At 49.8% G+C, this 27,958-nt stretch overlaps 1 protein-coding gene across 1 annotated transcript; it reads left to right on the top strand.

Annotated features, from left to right (window-relative positions):
- Positions 1 to 2,325: 2,325 nt before the first annotated feature.
- On the top strand, positions 2,326 to 9,869 carry LOC142913413 (hydroxylysine kinase-like). Its single transcript, XM_076060955.1, has 5 exons — positions 2,326 to 2,650; positions 5,662 to 5,804; positions 6,294 to 6,474; positions 7,620 to 7,935; positions 8,072 to 9,869. The coding sequence occupies exons 1-5, from the start codon at positions 2,326 to 2,328 to the stop codon at positions 8,244 to 8,246; spliced, it is 1,140 nt and encodes a 379-aa protein (XP_075917070.1). The 3' UTR covers positions 8,247 to 9,869.
- Positions 9,870 to 27,958: the final 18,089 nt, after the last annotated feature.

Raw genomic sequence — 27,958 nt, 5'->3', positions numbered from 1 at the left:
GCGGTGGTGCAGTGGTTAGCGCACTGTGTGTGTGTTGAGTTTGTGTGCGTTGGGGTGGTAGCTGTGAACACAGTGGGTACTGTGTGGTTAGTAGTGACAAGTACATTATTATACAGCAGTGCCTTAAACTTGTTATTAGATTCAAGTATAACGTTGCAATGACTATTGTTTGCTAAACATAACTTAACATTTTTAATGACTGAGTTGAGTTTATGCGTGCGTTGGGGTGGTAGCTGTGAACACAGTGGGGACTGTCTGTGTACTCAGTAGTGAGTAGTACATTATTATACAGCAGTGCATCTCATACACACACATCTCATACACACACACATCTCATACACACACATCTCATATACACACACACATCTCATACACACACACACACACCTCATACACACACACACATCTCATACACACACATCTCATACACACACATCTCATATACACACACACATCTCATACACACACACACATCTCATACACACATGCATCTCATACACACACACATCTCATATACACACACATCTCATATACACACACACATCTCATACACACACACACTCGCATGCATCTCATACACACAAAGACAAAGACCCCCGTATAGCCTTAACAGACTCGGGGCAATGGCTGGGAGCCAACACCTATGAAGGCCGGCCCAGCACACGATGGGGTGGGTGGCCAAACACCACGCCCGGCCGCATTTGTCTCCCAAGTGGCGATGTTCACACCCTGCACCAAGTACTCATTTAAGGCTGAGTTGACTTCAAAGACGGAAACAGGAATACTTCTTCACAATTATGGCAAATCGCCTGATGAAGCTGGTTGTAATAATCAGTGAAACGTCATACTCTAATGGTAAATGTTCTGGGTTTACTATCCAATACACCAGTGTGCTGAAGAAGTAACTAATTGGCACGTTTTGTTTACGTGAAATATGCTCTGACTTTAACATAGCTATTTCTGTGACCAGTTACAAGCTAATCACTCAGCTATTTCAATGCTAAATTCTATGCTAATTCCTTTGTCAAGGGGTACCTCTGCGGATGTGTATGCTTTAACTTAGCTATTTCAATGAACCATTTCAATGCTAAATTTTATGCTAATTCCTTTGTCAAGGCACTTTGTGTTTTCTCACACAGCTTAAAGGTCGTGATCTAAGCGTGGCTTCTCTCACTCCAGCGCTGTCCTCCAGACAGTCTCGTCCCTTCACCTGATGAAGGCCGCTTGTGTTGTGGCCGAAACGTCGTGATTTTTTGTTATTTTATTTTCACCTACGTGACTTTACCCAATAGAACCAAAGAGTATATTTTATACTTTTTGCATTGTTTACAGTCTGGAAGCTACCCACATGGCAAATTTCAAGTTTGTTGCATGTCGGGAAGTACGCTAAACATTTGAACAGACACACATAATCACAACTTTGCCTTTTACATTTATATGGAGATAATTTCGGCCAGGGCTGCCCTGTGTCAGCGACTCTGAAAAATCTGCTGACACCCGGCACACCACGTCCCGTGTGTACCTTTCGCTATCGCCGTGGCTACCGGGGCTGTGCTGCCCACTCCACTCCGCACCAGCGACCCGGAAAATATTCAGTGACAGATTAAGCCCTGATTATTATTCACACAATTACACATCCAGTGGAATTTGAACACGTGATTTCGTGCTTACGGGACAAGGTGTTTACTCGGTGGGCCATAGCTGCAGCTCCCCAATGCTGCATAAACCCACGGTTCTTGTTAAAATTCCAGTTACAGTATTGCTACTTTATCAGGCACTGGCTGTATTTCCACTGAAATACACAAGGAGAATTCTCTGTTATTACGAATCTTATATCTGACATGTTTAAGTGGTGCTTTTCTGTTCGGTGAAATGTGTCGCTATTAAATGTGATGCGAGCAAAGAGACGTGTTTATTGATCGCTGATCGATCGATTGACTTCATGGCCGAGCGGTAGCGCGTTGCAGATGTTTGTGGTACAAGTCCCACGACTGCCCCGGTTAACGCTGTGGGTGTATGAACTGAAAATATTGCGCACTGTCTGCTTCACAGTCGGATGCTAAAGATCTCGGAGATGTAATTTAAATAAGTAGTATGCCACGTGTGTCGGCACAACTCTGTAAAAGCGACAACTACTGTGGGCTGTCCGTGAAGCGTAGCGCCTCCAGGGTGTAGCCTCGTGTGTACGCTGAGCTTGTTTCGCACCGTACGTAGCCAACCGTGCTCATCGGAGGCGCCTCGCGCTGCACGGATGGAGCGGACGCCAACGTGCACTCGCAAAACCGAAAAGCTTTTCGATTGCCCTCGTTTTGTCCGTTGAAGACGATGCAAGCCGCGCCGCAGGACGATGGCCGCGAGCACGAGAAGCCGTGCCTCAGCGAGTCCCGCGCGGCGGAGCTGGTGGAGCGCCTCTACGGGGTGAGCGTGGCGGGGGTGAGCCCGCTGGCGAGCTACGTCGACCAGAACTACCGCGTGCTGGCGCGCGACGGTCGCCAGTTCGTGCTCAAGGTCACCAACACGCGGGACAGCCAGCGGCCGCAGCTGCTCGAGGTGCAGATGGCCATGATGAGGTTCCTGCGGGAGAGGGGCTTCCCCATGCAGGAGGTGGTGGACAACGTCAGCGGGAAGATCATGTCGCTCGAGAGCATCGGTGAGCTGCGCCTGCGTGGGTCCCGGGAGCAGAGACATTGGAGAAGAGATGTACATAATACTAAATCTTGTTCTACTTGATGTGCGTCTCCATCTCTCTTTGTCTCCCCCTACATGCTAAGGCCTCGGCACAGAGACCCTATCTCTCTGTGCTCCGTACGTTGTGTCTCTCTTTGTGTCTCTGTGTGAACTCCCTTCTACTTAGGTGTCTGTATATCTATCTGCGGTTCTGTGTTTCCTCTCTCTTAAATTTAGCTCTTCTATGCCTGATGATGATTGCTTGCGTTGCAATCGAAACGTCGTATGCTATTATGTAATTTTATTATTATTTCTTATTTCTACGTGACTTTACCGAAAAAACCAAAGAGTAATTCCTGCAGTCACGAAAGCGACAAATCAAGTTTAATAGATGTACAGTGCAGTACAATTGATTTTGCTGCAACTGAACTCTGGCCCCCACAACGTAGCACCACGCAGCAGCCTGTGATGCCTGTTTAATGCACGATTGTCACCCATAGAAGCCCTAATCCAGGCTCAACCTGCTTAGCTTTCAGATCTTATGATAGGGCACATTCCAGGTGATTTAGTAATAGGCTGATAGTAATCATACGAACACAGCATTGGTTTATACTTGCAAAGACAACGATCAATATCCGAGCATGAGGCGGTGGTATAATACTGGGTCGCACTCCACTGACGATAAGTGATGTAAAAGGATCATACTTTTTAGTTTTTGTGAGGTTGGTGGATGTAACGCACTGCTTGTTGGTACTGGCCCAAGGTCCACATTGTGATATTTTGTAAATTCTTCATATATATATAAAAAAAAACAATGTTTGGTGTGTGGGATGAAACTGGAATGACTGCTCACAGCAAAGCCACACGGACGAGATGATAACATCTGTGGTGAGAGATCAGAAGCACACTTGCTGTTTTCTCATCTACTGACCTGCAGGTTGGTAGATATAATGTTTGTACAGTTCACCGACGCCGCCATTCGCCAACTGCACAGTGTGTTCTACCTCCCCACACCTCCGATGAGCACGGTTGGCTACGTACGTATGGTGCGAAAGAATTTCAACATACTTACGAAACCTAAATCGTAATTTTTGTTTCTGCTTATCTTCCCACGAGACCCTGAGACGTTTTAATGGCACAGAGAAGCAAACGTCAAACTCTTTGCATCGAGTTCCGGATTGGCTGACAAGGGGAACACGTCAAACCAAAACCATGTATTACATGAACAAGCATAGACGGGAGAGAGATGTCACAAGCAATATAATGTAGAGATATGAGAGAGATTTATTCATGAGAAAGGTTTTTGGGTGAGATCGCGTTATTAATAAATTTGTCGTAACCCTCCACCACCCGACACAGCCAAACAGTAAAAAACGTGTCACGTTGACAACAGACAAAATAGTTCACTACTTTAGCCCACCGGTGTGATGAGTGAATACACAACATTTACAATATTTGAGTACGACGTTTCGCTGGTAATTACATCCAGCATCATCGGGCAATTCGCCAGAATGGTGAAGCCCTCACTTGCTCCCGGTCTTAAATAGAGCAGCAGGGTGATGTCATCATTTAACTCATTCATAGAGAGATTTAATCAGAAATATATTTATATGGAAGAGATAGGAGAAAGATCTATCCGCAAGAGGAGAGATTTAGAGAAATGCAAACATGTCGATACAGAGCTTATCTCTCCCCCACACCCACTCCGACCTCCTGCATCGCATCACTTCTATTAATATTATTATTGTAATCATCATCGTTACACTTGTTTTCACAGCAGAGCCTCACTGAGTATCGGGAGGGTCTTGTCAAACTTTTCAGTTGGGGGTAAGGCGCGGGGGCGACGGTTGTCGTGTGTAATTTCAAGTGAGTATTGCTGACTGAGACATGTACTTAATTAGTTCTTGTAAGGCGTGGCGGGATAGTTGTCCTGTAGACCAGAATGAATTAATTTTGGTGGTTCGGGCTTGGCCCACGGGCTGTAGTTGGGACAACACTGGGCTGCTAAACATTTGTAAAGCAAAGTGCTTCATAGCTCATCGGATTCCTCTAGTAAAAGTACATATTCTGATTATAATGCCTGGGCTAGCAGCGCTCCTTTAAACCCAGGCTCGGGGTTCATCGCGTGAGCTGACATCGCCACCCAACGCCGTGTTTGGAATGCGAAGATCACGGAATGCCGCTGACCCTTATATTTACGTGATGGAACGAGCGATAAAAGTCGCCTCCTGATGCAGATGGGGCCCCCATTCACCCTGCTCCTAAGTAATTTGCTCAAGCTGAACCCAGGGAATTCAGCTAGACTCGTGGTGCTGACGTATCCATTCTGGCCCGAACCTGGGCGAATTGCCCCCGGTTCCGGCCAGCGTGCGCTAAGGCGTGAGGGTTGCGTGCCACGTTGCAACTTTGGCGGATGCCTTACGCATGGGTGTGGCGAGGTATTATTCCTCTCAAATGCTTTATTTAGCTACAGCGGTTTAGACAACAAGGCCATATAGGAATGCGAATTTCGGAATGCGTTCGTGTTATTAATTTCTGCGTTAATAGTACCGTGAAAGAAAGTCATGAGGAAAAAATCACTCCAATTTACTATTTTTTGGGGGGGGGAACAGAAATACTCGATTCAAGTTGCTTGAGAGATTGGCGTTTTAAAGACTACACGAATTTTATGTGCGTTATATATCGGACTTAGCACGTTCATTATTGTTATTAACCATTTAATACTGAGCAGCAAATTGTCGCTTAATTTCCTAAAAAAAGAATAGTAGCCTTGGCTATCAGTTCAGCAATTCATAAGAGACCCTGTGTAGTATAGCACGTGGGTAATGGACACAGGGCGCAAAGTGGTGAGTTGACACTTTGGCCAGACCTTGGAGGTTCCGATATCAGCTTCCGAACAGCTTTTTATGTTCCAGCAAAAGGAAGCGACGGTGAGATTTCACTAACCGTGGTGACCTCTTGACCTCGGTGGCGACTCCTGCTGTGAATTCTCAGACTGCGGCGAAGGAGAGAAGGAGTTCAACGTGCGGCTGCTCACGTACCTGCCCGGCGTGCCGCTGTCCAGGGTGCTGGCGGATGGCAGCCTGTACTACCAGGTGGGCAAGCTGGCAGCGAGCATCCACCAAGCCCTGCAGCAGGTACGAGCGCACGAGCGCCTCTTGACAGGTGACGTGAGACTGCAGGGATTCATATTCTTGTTGCTTTCGGTAAAGTCACCACCACGTAGAAGGGAAACAATAAAATAATAAAAAATCTAAAACAATGAAATTCTCACGACGTTTCGACTGCAACACAAGCAATCGTCATGAGGTGTGAAAACCACAACAAGGAAATTTGAAAAAAAAAAAAATTCTTGTTGTGGTTTTCACACCTGATGATGAAAAAATGTAGTTGTTTTTTCATTCATTCTTTTATTTTATAGTTTTACCTACGTGACTTTACCGAAAAAAAACAAAGAGAAAATAATAAGTCAAGGAGAACATCTTTTTTGAAACGAAGACTATCCTTTGCTAGCTTGACGTTTTGCTGCCTTTAACTTACATATGTACTCAACTGGCCAATGCGATGTTAATCTCGTATTGCATTTTTTGTCATCTTACCGCCTTCATTTTTAAACATCTGCATAGTTTGAGCACCCGTTCCTGCACTCCCTGCAACGAGACGATTTCATCTGGAACCTGTCAAACACCCACCTGCTCGAGTCCTACCTCTTCACTCTGGACGGCGACCCCAACCAGGGTTTGGTCAGGGAGGTCATCGCCAAGTTCCGCGAGGAGATCCAACCCAACCTGCACAAGTTTACCAGATGTACGCTCGCCTCGCAGCTTCACCCGGGACGTAGCTCCATGCCTCAGGGGGCGAGGGGCGCTTCAGGCCACCGACGAGGCCTTGAAGCCACGACGGGTGCCGCGTACGTGTGTACGTTGAACTTCTTTCGCACCGTACGTAGCCAACCGTGCTAATCGGAGGTGCGGGGGAAGGACAACAAACTAAACACAAAAAATCAGTTCAAAAATAAATTAGTGTTCAATCTAGGTTTAAAAGTGCATAGCTCCAGTGCCTTCCTAATATCGGAAAGAAGAGCTTTTCAGACGGCCGCAGAAGTGCATCTGAAAGCGCGCGATGCGGTGACCGTCTTTGTTTGTTCGATGGTTAGCCACAAGCCGCTGCGAGGATCACCCGAATTCGCGTGATGGTTTATGCTGCTTGACGAGATCAGCAAGGTATTGTGATTCATTTGTGGCAAGCATTTTCTTTGCAATGTGCTTTACGTGATTACTTTTACCCAGCATACACAGATGCATTACAGGGCATGCATGTAATGGGGGACACTCGCACAGACACTGATCACAGGTGAAATCAAATGACAGGGTTATGACATTCAGACGCTACTGTATATAAATCATAATTGTAATTTCTACCAAATCATTTTTCAATGGATGCTAAATTGTGTTCAACAGTTTTTGTTACACATATACTCATAATAATAATGTACAGCCCTTTGTCAATGCACTATCTGGACGAAGGCATTCCCAGGCTGTGTAGGGTCATGGGGGTTGTTTTGCCACCTTCACCATGCTGGTCGGTGAGGAGGTAGGTAGGATCCCAGGACTGGTTCAGATATCAGTGATGTTCTCCATGGCCGGGAATCAAGGGCTCGTGATGCGGTGTGCATACCACTACACACCGCTCCATATCTCGCCCCCGTGCAGGGTTGTACGACGCTGGTGGGTTATTGTAATTCTGTGCCTTTGAAGGCAGGAGAAGTCGGTGATTCACTGAGACTCTGCGGGGGCCGTTCTTAGACTCGCACACGCGGCTTGCGCAACACCAATCGTGCGGCCGGAATAAAAACGGCACGGGCACAAACGATGACGACGGCGACGAGGGGAGGACGGTCAACAATAAAAGACAACGGACGAAATCAAATTCGACGTTCCCCCTCGCCGCAGGCATAATCCACGGTGACTTCAATGACGACAACATCCTGGTGCAGGAGGTGGCCGTGGGAAGCGAGCAGCAGCAGCAGCAGCAGCAGGGGCCCAAGTCGGCGGAGGGAGTGCCGCGGCACCGCGTCTCCGGCATTGTGGACCTCAACTCGATGATGTTCGGCTACCACGTGTACGACCTGGCCATGGCCATCATGTACATGATGGTGGAGAGCGGAGAGGCGATGGAGGCCGGGGGTCACGTCCTAGCCGGCTACGAGAGCGTGCAGGCCCTCACCGAGGACGAGAGGAGGGCCGTTTACTTCCTGGTGGCGTGCAGGTGAGAGCAGAGGTGGGGACACTAAAATCCCAGTCGATCAACAAGTCGGCAGCAAAAACCCTCTTGAATAACAAACGATATTAACCGTAACGACAGCAACGGCGACAACAACAATATGGTCTACTTTTCCCCGCAGGTTCTGCCAGTCGCTGGTCATGGCCCGCTACACGATCCTGCGATACCCGCAGAACGCCGACTACCTGCTGATAACGGCGCGCACCGGCTGGGTGAAGCTACGCGAGCTCTGGACCAGGGGCCTGGAGGACATGCAGAGGCTGTGGTCCGATGTTGCGGCACGGTACAGAAACTAGAACCGCGGTGGAGATCGAGCGAACGGCGAGGAGAGAGAAGGGGGAGTTTGGGGTGGGGGGGGGCCCACCGTGAGACACGTCCTCCCACTCGCCCCACCGGTACCTCCCGAGGCTTCGCAAGGAACCGGTTTCAACTTGATCGTGGCGCCGTTGGTTTTGGACAGTGCGATCTTTGAATACGGAATCTGAAAAATGTGAATTGCTCATGCCAGGCACTTAATGCATAGGGGAGGTTTTTCGTGGCTTCAGGTTGAGGAGGCCACAAGTGCCACCTCGGGTTTTCCAGTCTCGGGCGATGGCGCGCGCGTCCGGTGGATTCGTTGAGTAACTGGAATGCGACGGCATTGGCTTCATCAGCAATACGATCCAAGCGCATTGAGAGACCGTCTAAATCCGCATCGCTGAGAATCGCCTAAAAACAGGAAAGTATTCATTTTCTTCTTTGAAACATTTCGGAGACTTGCGACGATCGTAGACAAGAAGGACGAGGAAAGATTTTGGTCTGGACTTGAACAGGGGGCAGTAAGATGGGAGATCTTAGTTGCTGGTGTGCAGATAATATTATAGGCGATTAGAGGGGGGGGGGAGAGGTTGGAGCGTTGAGAGCCCATGGAAGATCTTGAAGACATTGAAGGCGTCTTCAAGATCCTCCATCTTGCGGTTGAGTCGGAATTAGGTTGAGAGCACAGTGGAGGGATCCGAGTACCGGGTTGATGCGTTCTCATTGATGGGTACAAGTTTGAAGGTTGGACGATCACTTGCACTTAGGAAGGTGGGAGATTTGTGGAGTCCACAGAGAGGGGTCCCTCCATGATTAATCAACGAGCATGATGAAGGCACGAATAAGATTCGGAGCAGCAGTTACATCGGCGCTTTCTCCAACCGGACAGGGGCACATATCTTCCCGGGATAAACTGCTCCGTATAATTGGTCCCTAGCAAAGGAGCTTCATCATCATCATCAGACTTTTTTTTCACGTTCCAGTTCTCAATGAATCCACCTGTACGCGCCAAGTGACGGGCGGGGAAAGCACAGGGCCGTCACAGACAATATCCATTGTCGTATTGTGCTTCTATGCTCCCGTGTCCATTCTTGGCCACCTTTAACCCGCACTGACCGGCACGGTGAATTGTGGTCACGTGACCCCAACGGAGCAGCACGACGTGGGGTGGGGGTCATCCTCATACAGCAGTGGATTGACACGAGGCCTGTACGCGTGCCTCTCAATCTCACGTCACCGGAGGTTGAACAAACCTGAAGTTGAAGCTGTTGTTTCCTCAACCTGGAGGCACTGGTCACCCACTGCCTTGTTGCATATGTACATACGCGGATTTATACATATTTCCATACACATGTACATTTGCTTTCCATAGGTTACGTGTATATGCATGGATGTATACATGCATGTGTACATTCATACCTACACACATGCATTCATATGTGCAGATATAAATATATAAGTCCACTAATAATTTACATAGGAACATGTTAGCATATCTATACATTTGTAAATACATTTACAAACATATACCCATGTATGTGTACGCAACACATGCATGGGTATATGTCTGTATGGCGCGTACATTGACACGTATACGTATTTCCATACACATAAATTTTTTTCCCATAGGTCATGTGTGTATGCATGCATGTATGTATACATGCATGTATGCATGTGTACATTCATACATAGACACATGCATTCATATGTACAGATATATATGTAAGTCCACTAATAATAAACGTAGGAACATGTTTGCAGATATATACATCTGTAAATACACGTACAAACATATACCCATGTATGTGTACGCAACACATGCATGGGTATATGACATTGCTTACTTAGGCCCATATAATTATATTCGTATGTATAGCACATTGTCCTGTACAGGGTGTGTTGTCCTTGAATGTACCCATAATTAAATAATCGTAATTATACATCTAATTGAACTGTGCGGTTCAAGTTTCAAGTTTGCTATGTTCATGCAGATGAGAACCCAAGAGACCAGGATGGTCTCATGTGAAGACTGACCTGGGCCATTCGGATGGGCAGTAGGGAGAGTGATGAACACCATGTATCCAATTGAGATAATTTGCGGTGTAATTTTCGCCAAACGTGGACCCTGACGCCAGCGCACAGTGGTCCCACTCTTGCGAACTACGCCAAGGGATCTTTAACGTGTCCCCCTGGCTGAAATATTGGCAGCAAAAATAATCCTTACCGTGCTTGCATTTAACGATTGCGAAAACCTCGAGCGAATCCGTGTCGGCAGCACGCACAGAGGCGCGTGCCGAGTGCACAAAAATGTCTCCGCCTTGGTCATTGTGCAAAATCACCAATTCCTAAATAACTGCATCCGTTGGTCATCCATCTTTCTAGAGTGGTCGCCGATAGCAGCACACGAGAAAAGCACGTGATGTTGGCAAACACCTGGGACTTTTAAATCTCGATATGATGCGTGTCAACGCGATGGTCGACATGTGGCGGTCGAGAGGAGGGCATGAGACACAGATGATGAAATCTTCACATTACCAAGTGTGTATGGGTTATGTGATTTCATAAACATAGCTAGGACTGCAGTCTACTGTAATCCATTTTCTTCAGTGATTGGTGGACACCCATGTAACAGGTACATTCACAATCTTATACAGTAAACGTGTACATTGAGACATTAAATGCATGCTGTTAGAATTATGATGTATATGTATTACTATTAGGGATGTTCCAGATTTTCAGATTAATCTGAAAAATATCGCAATCCAGGCTGAGACGTAAAATTTGGGACAAAATAAATAAATATTCTTTATATTGATCTGAAAAAGTGATGTCACAAACAGGTGGCATCACCTTCACGCCAAGAGTGGTGTCACTTGACAGGAGGTAATTGCCACATGACATCACTTGTTAAAACCCCAAAACGCATAAAAATTAGGACATCGTGTAAGTGGTCAAAAATCCATAAGAAGATCCATAATTGTTACAAATGCAAGCAAGTAATTTTTTTTAAATCAGAAAATCACCCATAGTATTTTACATGCATAAGCGTATCTGTACACACAAGTATGGGTGTGCATACACAAATACTAGGCGTGTAGCGATGCATAGACCGTAAACAAACGATTCCTACACCCACAAACGTTCGCATCTAATCGTGCATTTGGGAATTTGTTATTTACAAGTGATGCAAACGACGTCCGAGCGACACCGTACGCATCGCAGTCGGGCCAAGTTGAGTGAACGAAAACCGTAGAGACGAGAACGAAAAAAAGTGTGAAACAATACAAATGCGAGTTTCATCATCGATGGTGACCCACTGCAGGACCGGTGTTTTTATCGGTCGTAGTAACGACGCAGCGGATCAGAATCCTCGATTCCGTATGCTCGCAACACGTGTGGCAAATAGTGAACGTTAGAATCGCCCAGTAAACCGTTTGGCCAACGTTGGCCGAACGTTCACCTCTTGCGCTGGTCCAGATGTTCCACTTTTACTGGGAAACCACTTGCATTCCATCCGTGCAATCCACCTAATTGATCCGGTCACCTAATCCACCGCAGGCACTCGAGGTGCCGCGTTCACCACATTTGGTAATTAAAACCAAATTGTTTAATCTTGAATCTATCGCAGCGCCCGAGTGATGACGATACGTCGAACTGCTGGGTGGTGGGGGGGGGTAGTCTTATTCGTACATGCCTAATATTTACCTACATGCATAACCTGCGCGCACAGGATAGTACTGGCGTAACGCGTGTAGCCAGTTTTCCGCCTTCAAAAGTGCCTTTATTTTTTAACAAAACAAGAGAGACGCGAGCGGCCCAGCTGCGGAGAGCTATCCTCCGGAAACGATGCTTGCGTTCCTCTGCACGGCTACCTCCTGGGGCGACAACCTGTGGTTAATCCCAACATTGCTCCCTGCCATAGCTGCTCGTGCGTTAGGAACGTATTGTTGCTGCATCCAGCGCTGTTGACAAAACGGCGTTCACAGTTCACATGTAGTTCACATGTAGTTCACATGTAGTTCACGCAGAGTTTCAGTGCAGCGTGCAACGTGTGCCTAGCTTTGAACTATTGTGTCGTGTTGCTTTAGTTTCCTGCCCCCCCCGCCCCCCTCCCCGAATATATTTCACGTTAAGTGTATTTTTTTTTGGCGCAGGTGAGAAGCAAAATAAAAATTGGCGCAAAAACAACTTTCGGCACGTAAAATATAAAAATCGAAAAAATAACAAAAATATAAATGAATGTTAAAGAAGATATTCCCTATGGCGCTTGTCGATGTGATTTCCAATTATGCTGTCAATGTCGCGCGTATCCATTTGAAAATCCTGCATAGCAGCGCACCACCCTGTGTGCCACGCACTTACAAAAAGAAATCCCCCGAAAATTCAGTTATTGAAAAACGCGACATGTTTCGATTGCCAACCCCCTTCAAAGCACCGTCTATACGTACACACGCAAACCTGAACAGGCTTAGGCTGAAATTAAGCAACAATGCGGATGCCGAATTTTTTAAATTCTGATGTCATGTTTGGATTTGACATCCTTCAACACTTCCAGACAATACTTTCGCAGGACCCAAGCTTGCAAACGACAAACACACACACACAAGTTTTAGCCCACGGAATTTTTAAGAGGGCAAATCGCAGTTTTCGGATTTTAAAATCTGATGTCATGTTTGGAATGTGTCACCCTTCAGCATCTCCAGATGCAAACTTGATTAAGTCTGAGTTTGTGAAAAAATAAGACGCCCAAGTCTAAAATGTTTTGGTCTTACATTTGAGGGGCCTGTCATTAAAATGGCGGTTTTTCAATTTTTCCAAGTCGTAAATGTCGAGACTCTGCTCTCGTTCTTTAAATTTTAAGCTCTCCAAACGCTTTAGAACATCATTATAATTGACATCGCTCGCTCGGTGAACTTACTCGCCACTGTAATTAGATTGGGGAGGCATGAATGGTTATGTTAATTCGCTTATTATTACTGGAATCTTTAGATGTTAATAATGATTTAGTTGCGGTTGATGATCAAATGTGACGGTGCTGTCGTAGGGTCTCTAGCAATTGCACCACAATCGAGGGGTGTCCCAGAATAACCTGGTAACCCACACTTATTATTGTTCTCTCTAACCCCACGTGTGACTTCTTTGAATCACTTGACAATATAACTTTCCCCGTACAGATGTTCCGCACAGTGGCCTTAAAACATTCGCTCGCATCATCTCTTCCATCCCCTTACTCTCTTTTACAAAGCCCTACCTCTCACGAAGGTGAGCTGCTTGTGTGGGTTATCAAGTTTTCCTAACACGCCCGCCAGTTGCAGTAGAATCTGGATATAAGCACACCCTTTACAGAGCAAGGCCACCAGTGTAACGTAAGAATGTGTTGCCATATAAGAACTGTGCTTATAGCAGGTGTGCTTATATCCAGCTACTTATCTGTTTTATTTGCCAATGATTATTGCCCAGGGTCCACAGCATGGCGACTAGTCGCTCGTGACGCCGACGTGCAGTGTTGTCAACGCAAACCACAATGACATGCGATTTGTGTTCTATAAGTGTCTGCATGCGACCCCTATTGGCCTGCGGCCTAACCGCGCACCAATCTCGTCTGAGCAAGTTTTGAGCCTGGATACTGCTCGAATGGGCGACCACCTTGCACAAAATACAGGTGCAGTAGTCGTGGGCATTCCGGGCAGTGCAGCTAAATCCATTTTGTGTCTGTACTCCCCCTGACCTTTATCAAGACACACTGACGTGTGGTCAGATAACCCCTCACTACCGACTGCTGGGTGGCGTGAGCCCTTATCCAGCAGTGGATTGACAAACGGGGGATGTATACACGCACACGTATGGCTGTGTAGCCAAGACGAAAGATAATCCGGTTGATCTCTTCGAAACAATGGCATTGTATCGGACAAATTGTTCAGTCATTTTCACAAGTGAGGGGGAGAGAAAGAAGGGGGGGGGGTGGACCTTTTCCAACTCTGACCTCTTTTTAGCTCGCTGGTTGCCCCCAGTGGTCCGGCAGAGGCCGTGGTTTTATACCGGGGGTTTGTGCAGTGCACGGAATTTATAGCGGTCCGCATCCAGTTGGGCGAACCACCACACCCCCCGTACATTCCACGTACAACCAGAGGACCAGAGCCCCCCGCAGTCCATTCAGTCTTCACGCGTGGCGCGCCCGCACACGAGGAGGCCTTACATTTCTCATGGAATATTTTCTGGGTCGCTGGTAGACCGGAGGAGGCACACGTGATTTTTTTTTTTGTTTAGCCACGGCCGTAGTGTGAGAAGTGCGTACTGGACGTGGTGTGCCGTGTGTGGGATGTGGTTGAAATTAAAGCCCCGCTCCTCACATGCGCACCCGTGGGTGATAATAATAATACTGTCAGAATCTTTTTTTTCCCGTTCATTTACTCAGGAAATCCTGACTGTTTCTGAGATTTTGTATTCATGAAGTTCCAGCGTTCAGATGTTCGACCAATTCTTTTGTAACTTGTTTGGCTCGTGAGAGGAAACCGGAGTAACTCGGAGATTACCTGTGCATACGACATCTGTTGGCCAACTTGCAGCGCAAGGCCTAAAACGTCTGCTTTTCCCAGACAGTCTTCAAATTAAGCACTAAACCCAGGCTCTTCCCCGGTTGAGCTTCAAAGATCTGACGAGATTTGGTGCATTCTGGGTTAATTTTGTTATTTTGTGAGTTGCGGTTGCATTCAGATATTTTTTTAATCTAAACTACAGTTGACCTTAGAACCCTCAGACACGGGCATGGGGAGTCCTGGCCTCGTGAAAGATCAGTGGACTTTCTTGCGTTGCCATGACCTTCCACTCGGCGGACTTTGGGAACGGTAGTGTGGTGGGGGTGGTGGGTGTTTGATGATTTTGCTGTAAAGGTTTCCTCTACAAAAGTGGGACACTCCTGGGTTTTGCCACCAAGTACTAAGTCATGTTATGCAGAGGGGTCAAATACTTATTTCCCTCATTAAAATGCAAATCAATTTATAACATTTTTGACATGCGTTTTTCTGGATTTTTGTTGTTGTTATTCTGTCTCTCACTGTTCAAATAAACCTACCATGAAAATTATAGACTGATCATTTCTTTGTCAGTGGGCAAACGTACAAAATCAGCAGAGGATCAAATACTTTTTTCCCTCACTGTAAGTTCGATTACAGGGAATGACTATAACATGAATTGGAAGTGATATCTGGACCCCTTCAAACAAACCGCATTGGCCAGTGTGGTGCAGTATGGTCAAGCAACCCATATAATATGGGGAAAGGCATCATCCAGCAGTGGATTAATCTGAGGCTGTGAAAATTGGCTAAGCCTCGAACGCAGATGCACCACGTATACACTGCCGCCTCCTGTCTTATGCCATTGCCGACGAGAATGTTGCGCTCTCATACAAAATTAAAACTTTTTTATTTTACCAGGGCCCACTGAGCTGTAAAGCTCTTTTTTTTAGAAGCGACCTGGCCACAAATGATAGCTCAACGAAGTGGCTTATCGCGTGAAAATTTCTAGCAACCAAATACTCCAAACGCATGCTTCTGAATGGGGAGGGAAAAACCGGAGGACTCGGAGAAAAAGCCACACGATCAAGGGGAGAACATCCAAATATACAGCAGCAGGCGTCAGGGTCGAGATCGAACCAACGACCTCCTGTATACCAGGCGAGGTAGTTAACATCTAGCCTCTGTGCTTGCAGCCCATCTTACCCGAGTGAATGTGAGCTTGCATTCTGTGCTCTGGTAACCCGTAATTGTACACAAGCGAGAGTGAGAAAGTACACCACCAGCTTTTCAGGTCGCCCTATCCGATGAGAGCTATCAAACACGATGTGCGATTCTCAGAGACAGCAATAATATAATCCCATTCCTCTAGAATTACTGTCAGCTGTGCCCCTATAATAGGAAAGGTTATGCCACTCTTCAGAGGTGTAGAGGAGTAGAATGGGGAAGTGGCATCACTTGTGCTGTCCAGGGCGATGACGTGACGTCATGCGCTCGGGGCAGCAGAGTGACGTCACGGCTCCTGAAGGATAAAAAGGGGACCCCGGGACATAAGAGGGGTCGTAGCTGGAGAGTAGGGTCTGAGAAGGGTGAAACGGGGAGCCAGGGGCAAGAGGGTAGGGATAGGGGAGAGCACAGTGCCAGGCTAGACGTGGCTGTGCTCTTCGCTCGGCCGTTTTGGTTGATCCCACGGCCGGGGCAGAGGAGACAGCACAGGGCAGCCGGCTGTGTCGGGACCTAGCCCGGGACCCCTAACCCCTGGGGAGTTGTTCACCCCTGTGTATTGTTAAAGATTTGTAATAAAACCTTGGCAGAAGCCCCTACCTTACCTTAGCCTCCGAGTGAGTTGTCGGGAACTCCTTTACAACTGGTGTCAGGAGTGGTTACGCTGCCGTCGCTATGCCTAAATCGGGCGGGCGGCGTAAGAATCCACCAGCGAGACGCCGGGAGAGTGCTGACGATGTCGGGGAGGCTCCGGCTGCGACCCGGGGGCAGTCCGTCGCCATGGAGATGGACTCGGCGGGGCAGGTGGTGTCAGCGGTTGGGGGTCCCAGCGCACCACCGCCGGTGGCGGGGGGCGATGCCGAGGAGCAGTCGCAGCTGCTCCTGCGGGCGATCGAGCAGCTCACCGCCGCCCTTACAGAGGTGGGAGCGCGGACGCACCCACCCGGCCCACACTCCGCGTGGCACCGGCGGATTCCCGCCGCTTTGCCGCCCGCCAATTTGGAAGTTGGCGCCATTTTTCATGCGCCGCCGGAAGTGGCGGCCATGTTGGTGGGGGAGCCGCAAGCGGACGTCATTTCCGCTGCGACGCCGGAAGCGGCTGCCATTGTTGCGGCTGTGGCGGCCGCGGATGCGGCTGCGGATGCCGCCGCGGCTCCGCGCCTCGCCGTGTCTGCGAGCTTGCCCTCGGAGGCCGCAGCGCCGCCGGCCCTCTTCGCGGGCGGGGCCGCTGGGCTGGCCGTTGGCGATGCCGCGGGCCCACACCTCGTCGCGCCTTCAAGGTGGGTCACGGGCGCTAGTGCGCCTCCGCATTCCGCCGCGCCGGCGGGGTTGGCGGCGGCCGCTGCTGCACCTCCGCACCTCGCCGCGTCTACGGCGTGGCCCGGGGGGGCCGCAATGCGGCCGCTGCTCGCCGCGTCTCCGGCGTGGCCCACGGGGGCCGCAACGCTGCCGCACCACGCCGCGTCGCGGGAGGATGCCGCGGATGCGGAGGCCGCCGCAGGCACGCACGCCGGCACAGCGGCTCCGTACGGCGCCGCGGACAGGTGGGTCGCGGGTGCTGTGGCGCCTCCACACCTCGCCGCGTCTACGGCGTGGCCCGGGGAGGCCGCAACGCCGCCGCCCCTCGCCGCATCGCGGGAGGTTGCTGTGGCTGCGGCTGCAGATCGATCCGTCGCCGCGCCTGCGGGGTGGCCCACAGGGGCCACCGCGGGGCCGTGTTATACCACCGCGTCTCCGGCGTGGCCTACGGGGGCCGCAGCGCCACCGCACCTTGATGGATGAGATGGATGAGAAGGCGATGCAGGTCTTCAAGTCTATTCCCCCGGCCGATAAGGCTACGCTTCCGACAGTGTACCTCCGGATGGCCGATGTACTCGAGCCGCCGTCCAGGACACGCCAGAAGTTTTCACTACGGCGACAGGAGGAGGGGGAATCTCCATTGGTTTTCCGCTGCATGCTCCTGGCCTTGGCACAGGCCACATACCCTGATATACAGGGCAGGGCGCTGGACTCGATGGTCCTGGAATGGCTACTCGACCTGGCACGTGAGCTGGGGATCGCTTTATCCATAAATAGCGATCACCAGATCACGTCGTTGGCGGTGGCCGAAAACATCCAGGTGCACCTCTCCCTCCGCCAACAGCCCCGGATGGCGGTGTGCGCGGGGATCCCGGCACCAGAAGAGGAGTCCGCCTCTCAGGGGGTGGACACCCTCGCGGCCCTGGCGATGCCCGGTCGTCGCGGGAGGGGGGCGGGTGGTCGCCGTCCGGAGCAGCGGGGGCAACCGGGACCTTCCCGCCCGCAGGACACTGCCACGGTGACCTGTTTCCGCTGTGGTCAGCAGGGCCACATTGAGCGGGGGTGTAGGAATGCCCCGGGGGCCTTCAGCAAAGGGGCTCCAACTCCTCCCGGACCTTCATCGGCATCGAGCCCAGGGCCCCAGGCGAGTCGCGACGCATCACCCGCGCGGCCGCCCCCCTCACCTCATGCATCTAGCGGGGCTAGGGTTCATCGTCAGGTGGGTGTCCTCAAGGGGTCGGGTGCACCACCATTGTCACCCACTGGATGGCCCAGGCTGACCCGCCACTGGAACACGCTGGCACATCGGATGGTGGCGGCAGCTGCTGGCTCCTCAGCGTTGGCGGGTTGCATGCAGGGGGTGCGAGTTCGCCTCTTGGTGGATACGGGGGCGTCTGCCACCATTATTTCAGAGGCCATTTTCAAGCTTCTACCCCACAGCGTCGGTCCGTTAGGGCCGGTTCGTGGGGCTTGTGTCGCCGCGAACGGCAGCAGTTTGGGCATATTGGGCAAAGTTATAGCGTACCCCTTAGGTTGCGCAGACCGCTCAAAGGGGGCTCCACGGAGACAGGTATCCTCCTGTCCCCGTCTAGTTACTTTTCAAGGACGATGGAATTGGTGGGCGCCTTGACGGCCGTGTCGGGGGGCCAGGACCTTTTTCTACAGGTCCTCAATTCGGAGCCCACGCCGATCGTAATCCCGGCCAGTGCCGTCCTGGCGCACGCGACCCCGGCTCCCCCACCCGAGAGCGCTGCCCCGGATGGAGGAGTCGTGGCAGGCGTGATGCGTGCGGGGGACTCTGACGCATTGTGGATCGCCACGTTGTGCGACGAGAATGCCACGTTGTCCACCGGGGAGCGTCAGCAACTCCGCGAACTCATCGAGAGGTTCACCGATGTGTTTAGCCAAAGTAAGTTTGATCTGGGTCGCACTACTCTTTTGGAACACCACATAGATACGGGCGACTCAGCCCCTATTCGGCTTAATTCCCACCGCTTTAGCCCTGCGGAAAAGGAGCATGTCCGCTCGGCTGTCGACGAAATGTTGGCGGCGGACATCGTCTCCCCTTCCACTAGCCCTTGGGGTGTCCCCATTGTGCTAGTCAAGAAACGGGATGGGAGTCTCCGGTTCTGTGTTGATTTCCGTAAATTGAACAAGATCTCGGTTGCTGACGCATATCCATTGCCTCGCATGGATGATTCCCTGGACGCCCTCTCGGGCGCGCGGTTCTTTTCGACTCTAGATTTGCTCTCCGGCTTCTGGCAATTGCCGCTGGACGAAGCCTCTAGACCCAAGACAGCGTTCCGCACGCCCCAGGGGCTGTTCGAGTTCAATCAGCTTCCTATGGGTTTTCATTCGGCCCCAGCCACCTTCCAGCGTCTCATGGAGATGGTTTTGGCGGGGCTGCAGTGGGAGTCTTGTTTAATCTACTTGGACGACGTTATTGTTTTTGGGCGTCCGTTTGACGAGCACTTGCAACGCCTCGAGGCTGTGTTCGCCAAAGTGCGCGCTGCGGGCTTGAAATTTAAACCCCAGAAATGCCATTTGCTACAACCATCGGTGAAATATTTGGGACACATTGTTAGTGCGTCAGGTGTCGCCACGGACCCGGAGAAAACGGCTTGTGTCCGGACGTGGCCGACTCCCACATCTGTCGCGGAGGTGCGTAGCTTCGTCGGCTTCGCATCGTACTATCGCCGGTTTGTCCGCGATTTTGCGACGATTGCGAAGCCGCTGCACGCCCTCTCTGCCAAAGGCCAAAGGTTTTACTGGGGCGCGGAGGAGGAGGCTGCTTTTGCGACGCTTCGCACGGCCTTGGCGGATGCGCCGCCCTTGGGGTACCCCGATTTCTCGAAGCCCTTTCTGCTTGACACCGATGCCAGCGACATGGGCATTGGGGCAGTCCTGGCCCAGGTGGTCGACGGGGTGGAGAGGGTGGTAGCCTACGGCAGTCGGGTTCTGTCTCCGACGGAACAGCGATAATGCGTGACTCGGAGGGAGCTTTTGGCCATAGCTTTTTTTGTTCAATTGTATAGGCCCTACTTGTACGGTAGGCGGTTTACAGTCCGAACCGACCACGCGGCCCTGCAATATTCGCTGAGGATTGGTCAGCCCTCGGGTCAGCTGTCCCGCTGGCTCGAGGTGCTCCAGGATTACCCCTTTGACGTAATCCACAGAAAGGGGGCACTGCATGGAAATGCGGACGGTTTGTCCAGATTGCCGGCAGGCGGCGGGTGTGCTTGCGCCCTGGGCTCTAGCCATTGCAAGGCCCCAGGGGACGTCGCGGCCCAGTTGGTCGCGTCGGAATTTCTCATCTAAGCTGCTCAAGGAGGTGTGTGACCTCCTTGGCACCAAGAAAATCCGCACCTCGCCCTACCACCCCCAATCGGACGGGATGGTAGAGCGCTTGAACCGCACCCTCACTTCCATGCTGTGCCACCATGTAAACACGTCTCAATCGGACTGGGACCTGTTCGTCCCGTGGGTCTTGGCAGCGTATCGGTTGGCTCCTCATGCCTCAACGGGATTTTCGCCTTCTTATTTAATGTACGGGAGGGAGCCGGAGCCCCCGGTGCACGTCCGACTGGACGTGGGGTCCTTCAGGAAGGGGTCGGCTGTGCCAGTCCCTTTGAAAGTTGCGCTTGACCGGCTGCGCGAGGCACGGCAGGCCGCTGTTGAGAATTCCGCCGGCCGGCAGGCGGCTAATAAGCGGCTGCCCAAACACCAGGCAGCGGGCCTCCCGTGGGTAGCGGGCCAGAAAGCATGGCTGCATTGTCCCCAGGTCCCGGTTGGCACATCTGCCAAATTGCACCGCCCTTGGCAGGGTCCCGTTGAGGTCGTGGAAGTCCCCCGGCCGCAGTGCGTCCGGATTCGGTTCGGACGCCGGCGGTGGATAGTGCACCCGTCCCAGCTCAAATGCTATATTCCATCTACCCTGGGGGATCCACCCCCAACTCCGGGGCGGCCGGCGGGTGATGCGTCCGTCGTGCCTGTCCGGCCGGGTCCTGTTGACAGGGGCGGCGTTCGCCCTGTTTGTGTGCCCCCAGGGCCCTTCCAAGTAGCGGCGGCGGGGACCCCCCGGCCACCGGAGGCTACGGCGGTGGGCCTGTTGCCTGCGAACAGCCCACCTGCACCGGCGGCGGACGCCACACGGGGAAGCGGGCCAGCAGCGCATACCCGTTCAAGGGGGATGCGGCTCCAGTGATGGCCTGGGCGGCCATTCGTCGGACCCAGCCCCGGCGCCCGCTCGGCACTGCCGGCCGGAAGAAGCTGTCTTACTTTTTTTTTCCCGTTCATTTGGTTGTTGTTATTGTGATGCCTGGGATGCCGTGCTGTCCTAAGGTTGGGGTTTTCTTGCAGCCGGGTCGGCTGTTTTTTTCACAGGGGGGGGGGGTAATGTAGAGGAGTAGAATGGGGAAGTGGCATCACTTGTGCTGTCCAGGGCGATGACGTGACGTCATGCGCTCGGGGCAGCAGAGTGACGTCACGGCTCCTGAAGGATAAAAAGGGGACCCCGGGACGTAAGAGGGGTCGTAGCTGGAGAGTAGGGTCTGAGAAGGGTGAAACGGGGAGCCAGGGGCAAAAGGGTAGGGATAGGGGAGAGCACAGTGCCAGGCTAGACGTGGCTGTGTTCCTCGCTCGGCCGTGTTGGTTGATCCCACGGCCGGGGCAGAGGAGACAGCACAGGGCAGCCGGCTGTGTCGGGACCTAGCCCGGGACCCCTAACCCCTGGGGAGTTGTTCACCCCTGTGTATTGTTAAAGATTTGTAATAAAACCTTGGCAGAAGCCCCTACCTTACCTTAGCCTCCGAGTGAGTCGTCGGGAACTCCTTTACAGAGGTATGGGGTGCTCTCCTTTCCTTCTCACCTCATCTATGCCAACCGTGTCACGATGTATTTATTTCAATTGTGCCTCTCGTTCGCCAGTCTGATTCTTCAGCTTGTGTACGTCTTGTATCGAGTAATTATCGAATCAAGAAGGCGTCCTGTTCTTACGCGGTGCTAAATGGATCGCTACATCCCAGAACCATGAGAGATGCCAACGGTTTTGGGAGTGGATTATGGCTGATGAAAATGATGAACATACACATGAACCCAGAAATCTGAGTTGAATTCGCAGCCGTGACTCACATCAGTGAAGAGTTACATATTTATTCATCGTCGCTGGGACTTCCCCCATTTACCATCCCACACTGACCAGCGTGGTGAAGTATGGTCAAATAACCTTAATGACCGACATGCATGGGGATGCCTTCATCCAGCACTGGATTGAAAAAGGGATTCAAATGATCATTGTTATTATATATATAAAAAAACATGTTTCAAATTCTGTCTTTTGTTTTGTGTGTAGCCCTCTGCTATCCACCGTGCTACAATGGAGGTACCCGCTTGAACAGTAACCGGTGTGCTTGTTCCAAGGGATACATGGGTGCGCGATGCACCATCGGTATGTATTTCCTTTATCTTACCATTCAGCGACACGTGTGCGCATTTCATAATTTTTTTGGGGAGTTTGTGCCATCTGCATTTCATAAAAAACCCATCAATGTTTAGTTTTACATACTGCGTCGTTCATGCAAATTACGCCTCACAATCGCCGTCGAACTACAGACGAGCTGGAAGAGACAGCAGCCTGCGCGAGATGAGCGGGCGCATTCATAAATTGCCCAAGCTCTGCTGATCTCAATATATTAAGATTTTTCAACCAAATAATGAGCGATTATATGTGGCAGATTAAGAGGTCTGCAGGTGTGTGTGTGTGTGTTTAGCAATGGAAAGTGATAACAAGGTCAATAAGGCAAGATCCTTTGCATGTGACAACCACCTATGGCTCATTGCTGGAAACCCTTATTCTTAAAAAGTGTGTTCACGCTGTGTTCACGTGAAAGTGTTTCTACTCCATTGTCGATCAACACTGCAGTGTGTGCTGCACATCCTTTAACATGGTTCCACGTGTAATGACTTTTAACACTTAGTATGTAATTTGTTCATGGTCTGCCAAATGAGGAAAAACGGGATTGCAGTAAACAAAATATATAACTCTGACCGTCAGTACATCAATTCCATTTGTCGTGTCTTCACATGAAGAAGGTAAGCCTACCGTCAACGTATTTGAATCACAAGGGGATATTTCAGACTGGTGGCTAGAAACCCACCATCATTAACAGCGGTCTCTCATACAGCGTTGTTGGGATAAGCACTGTTAGCAATAACATTGCCCATTAAGGTTGGCATGGCTACATGAGTAGGTGGTGTGGCCAACACCACGCCAAAGGGGCCGTCCATAAATTACGTCACGCACCTGGGGGGGGGGGTCAGACATTTGTGACGATGCGTGACGAGGGGGGGGGGGGGTGAGAAATGTGACGTCACATCAAAATGCGCAACTTTAAATAAATATAGACAACACGTTCCACTTAATTAAATAGACTTGTTAATAAATGTTTTCTCCTACAACATCAGAGTGCAGCGGCACAATAAATACGCACTACAATGACAATAGTTTTAAGCGATTTGAAGCATGTTTTATCTTTTTTTGGGGGGGGGGGGGGTCAGACATTTGTGACAATGACGAGGGGGGGGGGGTCAAAAATCGTCCAAAATCGCGTGACGTCATTTATGGACGGCCCCAAAGCCGCTTTTGTCGCCCCAATGCTGACGTTGTATCCACAGCACACCAGGTACTCATTTAAATCTGCACCGACATGATTGAGGCCCAGGAAGTCACCGTTGTGACCACATACACACGCACGAACATTCGCCAATGCGTCATCATCGCCACTCCGATCACTTGGCGGCCGACGACAACGACGACGACGATGTCTGGGGCCGCTCTACCCGATGCAAGGATTCTGCCGACGGCTAAAGGCTCCTCCTCCCGTGCGCCTCTGGCGATGCCCCCCGAACAGCGCTGTGCCGAGATGGCTGCGTCAACGGCAGGCGCTGCGCGGCTCCCTGGCGTGTGCACCTGCAGGGACGGCTACTCGGGGCTTCGCTGCCACAAGCGTACGGCCACCATCTGCTGCTGCTGCTGCCGCCTCTCAAATCCCCGCCGTCAACTCTTCGTAGAGAGAGATTGGGGGGGGTATCCGATTGGGATTCCTTGGCATTTTTCCCTCTAGTCCTCTGCATTCTCAAACTGAAGTTTGTGGGCCAGTCTTCCACGGTCCATTCGCATCTCCCATTAGTCGCCATTGAAGTGTAAATTGGACCGTATCGCTGCATTGTATTGCAGGCTGCTGATTTTGTGGGAGTTGAAAAGTGGGCCGCAGAAAGGTGTATCTACTGGCTTTACGAAACACCTGTTGTAGCCTATAGTTACCTGTGTACTAGAGGACATCGAAAGAACTGGTTAACTCCTTGGCAGGTCGGTAAGCTGTACAATGTGGTTATTTATATAAGCATCGTGTCTATCTGTTGATTTGAGAGCTGGAATCGAGACATTCTTCCATATAAGCTGGTATGCTTGATTTGTCACATCGTGTTCCCTGAGATATCACAAATAGTGGCATCAAATGACTGCATCTAACAGAGAAATCCATTTTGATTTAAAGCTTTCGTGACTGGAGTAATTCATATTCTTAGTTCTTTCGGTAAAATCACGTTGAAGGGAAACAATAAAATAATAAAATATATATAAAACAATAAAAATTCTCACGACGTTTCGACCATAAAACAAACGGTCGTCATCAGGTGTGTCGGTTTGCATAAATTTATTTATTTTTAAACGGTGTATTTATTTATTTATAAAAACGTTAGCGCCGCGCGCAGCGATTTGGCAGTTTATTTAGAAGGACTAGTCCATCTATGTTCTGAAAAGAGGAGGGGAGAGACGAAAAATTTTAATGTATGCTGTCTGAAAGCCACTGTAAGCGTGAGCAATCAATTAAGACCTGAAATGGTTTATCAAATCTTTCCAATGATTGCTAAGCCAGAATCCATCTTCTCGGATGAAATTGTCTCTGTGCTTGTATATGTGGATAGCCTCATGAACGAATCTCTCATGGTAGCCAGATGGCTTACAAAGAACCTCTGTCTTGGAAAAGTCAATGTCATGTGAGCCTACTGAATTATAACAATGATCTGCCACGGCCGAGGTGTTGGTCCTACCGTGTTAAAGGTCTGCTTTGTGTTCACGAATGCGGTCCGAGACATGGCGTTTGGTTTCTCCAATGTAACTACTACCACAGAGGCAACTTAGTTTGTAGACACCAGGGTATTGTATGTCCGGAATCACATCTTTTACAGACGGAACCAGATCACGGATTTTATGTAATGTGTTGAAATGGACCTGGATCTTGTGTTTATTCAAGATTTTTGACATCTTTTTTGTGATACCCGCAATGTAGGGTAAAGTGATGGTTTTGAAAGGCTCCTCAAGAGGGTCCTTCTTCATGGTTTGAGTGATAGCTATGCGGATTGTATAGTCGGAGTAACCATTAGCCTTAAGAGCTTGGTGTACGTGCTTGAGTTCACTGTCTATGTGTTCCTGGTCGGATATGCATTGGGCTCTATGATACAGAGTCTTGATGAGAGAATTCTTCTGTGATGGATGGTGGTGGGAATCCGGTTTCAGATAAGCATCCGTATGGGTAGCTTTCCTGTAGACAGAGTGGCTCATTGAACCATCAGGTCTCTTTTTAATTAGGACATCCAAAAAAGGTAGCTTGCCATCTTTTTCGACTTCCATGGTAAATCTGATGGCTGGGTGTATGCAATTGATGTGGTCGAAGAATTGGTCTAGAGCAGGCCGGCCATGTGGCCAGATGACAAAAGTGTCATCCACGTACCTCTTCCATAAGGTTGGGCGCAGAGTGGCAGTCTGGATGGCGTCTCAAATTTCTCCATGAAAATGTTAGCTATAACCGGAGATAGGGGGGAGCCCATTGGGGTGCCCTCAGTTTGTTTGTAGAAAGTTCCATTCCAAGTGAAGTATGTATTGGTTAAACAGTGTCTCACCAGGGGGTGTACCTCAGTGTTTAGTCCTTGATGAACCAAGTCTTCAATGATTGCGATGGTGTCAGGTACAGGAACCTTGGTGAATAAGGAAACTACATCAAAACTGACAAGCAGGTCGTCTGGGGACAGGGAAATACCCTTGATTGTCGATACCAGGTGAGTAAAATTTTGTACCGCAGAGGTGGTTTTTCCAGTGAAAGGATGCAGGATTTCAGACAAAAAAAGATCTGAAATCGCTGCAACCTTCAAAAACGCTAAGATGCCAGCTAGCAACCTCAGCAAAGATGAGCGTTTTGAATTATATAAATAAAAAAAGAGGGATGATATTGTAGTCCTTTCAGCTGACAAGGGCAATGCTACTGTCATCATGGATAAATAGAATACAACAACAACATTAAAGAATTACTCGACGATGGTAGTTATACAAAAATAAAAAGAGATCCCACCAACAGCCTCGTCACACAAACCAACAAAATAATTTCTGATTCAACTGCATTAATTGATCAATCTAAACAGTTTTCGTTGAAACCTTCTGCTGCCAGGCCACTAAGATTATACGGCTTACCAAAAATACATAAAGTAGATACACCCCTTCGTCCCATCGTCTCTACTATCAACTCCCCCACCTACAAACTGGCTCGTTTTTTGTCTGAAATCCTGCATCCTTTCACTGGAAAAACCACCTCTGCGGTACAAAATTCTACTCACCTGGTATCGACAATCAAGGGTATTTCCCTGTCCCCAGACGACCTGCTTGTCAGTTTTGATGTAGTTTCCTTATTCACCAAGCTTTCTGTACCTGACACCATCGCAATAATTGAAGACTTGGTTCATCAAGGACTAAACACTGAGGTACCCCCCCTGGTGAGACACTGTTTAACCAATACATACTTCACTTGGAATGGAACTTTCTACAAACAAACTGAGGGCACCCCAATGGGCTCCCCCCTATCTCCGGTTATAGCTAACATTTTCATGGAGAAATTTGAGACTGACGCCATCCAGACTGCCACTCTGCGCCCAACCTTATGGAAGAGGTACGTGGATGACACTTTTGTCATCTGGCCACATGGCCGGCCTGCTCTAGACCAATTCTTCGACCACATCAATTGCATACACCCAGCCATCAGATTTACCATGGAAGTCGAAAAAGATGGCAAGCTACCTTTTTTGGATGTCCTAATTAAAAAGAGACCTGATGGTTCAATGAGCCACTTTGTCTACAGGAAAGCTACCCATACGGATGCTTATCTGAAACCGGATTCCCACCACCATCCATCACAGAAGAATTCTCTCATCAAGACTCTGTATCATAGAGCCCAATGCATATCCGACCAGGAACACATAGACAGTGAACTCAAGCACGTACACCAAGCTCTTAAGGCTAATGGTTACTCCGACTATACAATCCGCATAGCTATCACTCAAACCATGAAGAAGGACCCTCTTGAGGAGCCTTTCAAAACCATCACTTTACCCTACATTGCGGGTATCACAAAAAAGATGTCAAAAATCTTGAATAAACACAAGATCCAGGTCCATTTCAACACATTACATAAAATCCGTGATCTGGTTCCGTCTGTAAAAGATGTGATTCCAGACATACAATACCCTGGTGTCTACAAACTAAGTTGCCTCTGTGGTAGTAGTTACATTGGAGAAACCAAACGCCATGTCTCGGACCGCATTCGTGAACACAAAACACGGTAGGACCAACA

This window comes from Petromyzon marinus, unplaced genomic scaffold (genome assembly GCF_048934315.1).
Source record: "Petromyzon marinus isolate PM22_M1 ecotype Great Lakes invasive population unplaced genomic scaffold, UKy_Petmar_22M1.pri1.0 PM_G_Scaffold_252, whole genome shotgun sequence".
Taxonomy (NCBI): domain Eukaryota; kingdom Metazoa; phylum Chordata; class Hyperoartia; order Petromyzontiformes; family Petromyzontidae; genus Petromyzon; species Petromyzon marinus.
The sequence above is the reverse complement of the archived record's forward strand: the minus strand, read 5'-3'. Positions and strand labels throughout refer to the sequence as shown.

Bases quoted from the DNA above. Each gene is read 5' to 3' on its own strand.
- LOC142913413 (XM_076060955.1), top strand. From the start codon at position 2,326: ATGCAAGCCGCGCCGCAGGACGATGGCCGCGAGCACGAGAAGCCGTGC. The intron at 2,651-5,661 runs GTGAGCTGCGCC...GTGAATTCTCAG, and splicing joins CATGTCGCTCGAGAGCATCG to ACTGCGGCGAAGGAGAGAAG. The intron at 7,936-8,071 runs GTGAGAGCAGAG...TTTTCCCCGCAG, and splicing joins TACTTCCTGGTGGCGTGCAG to GTTCTGCCAGTCGCTGGTCA.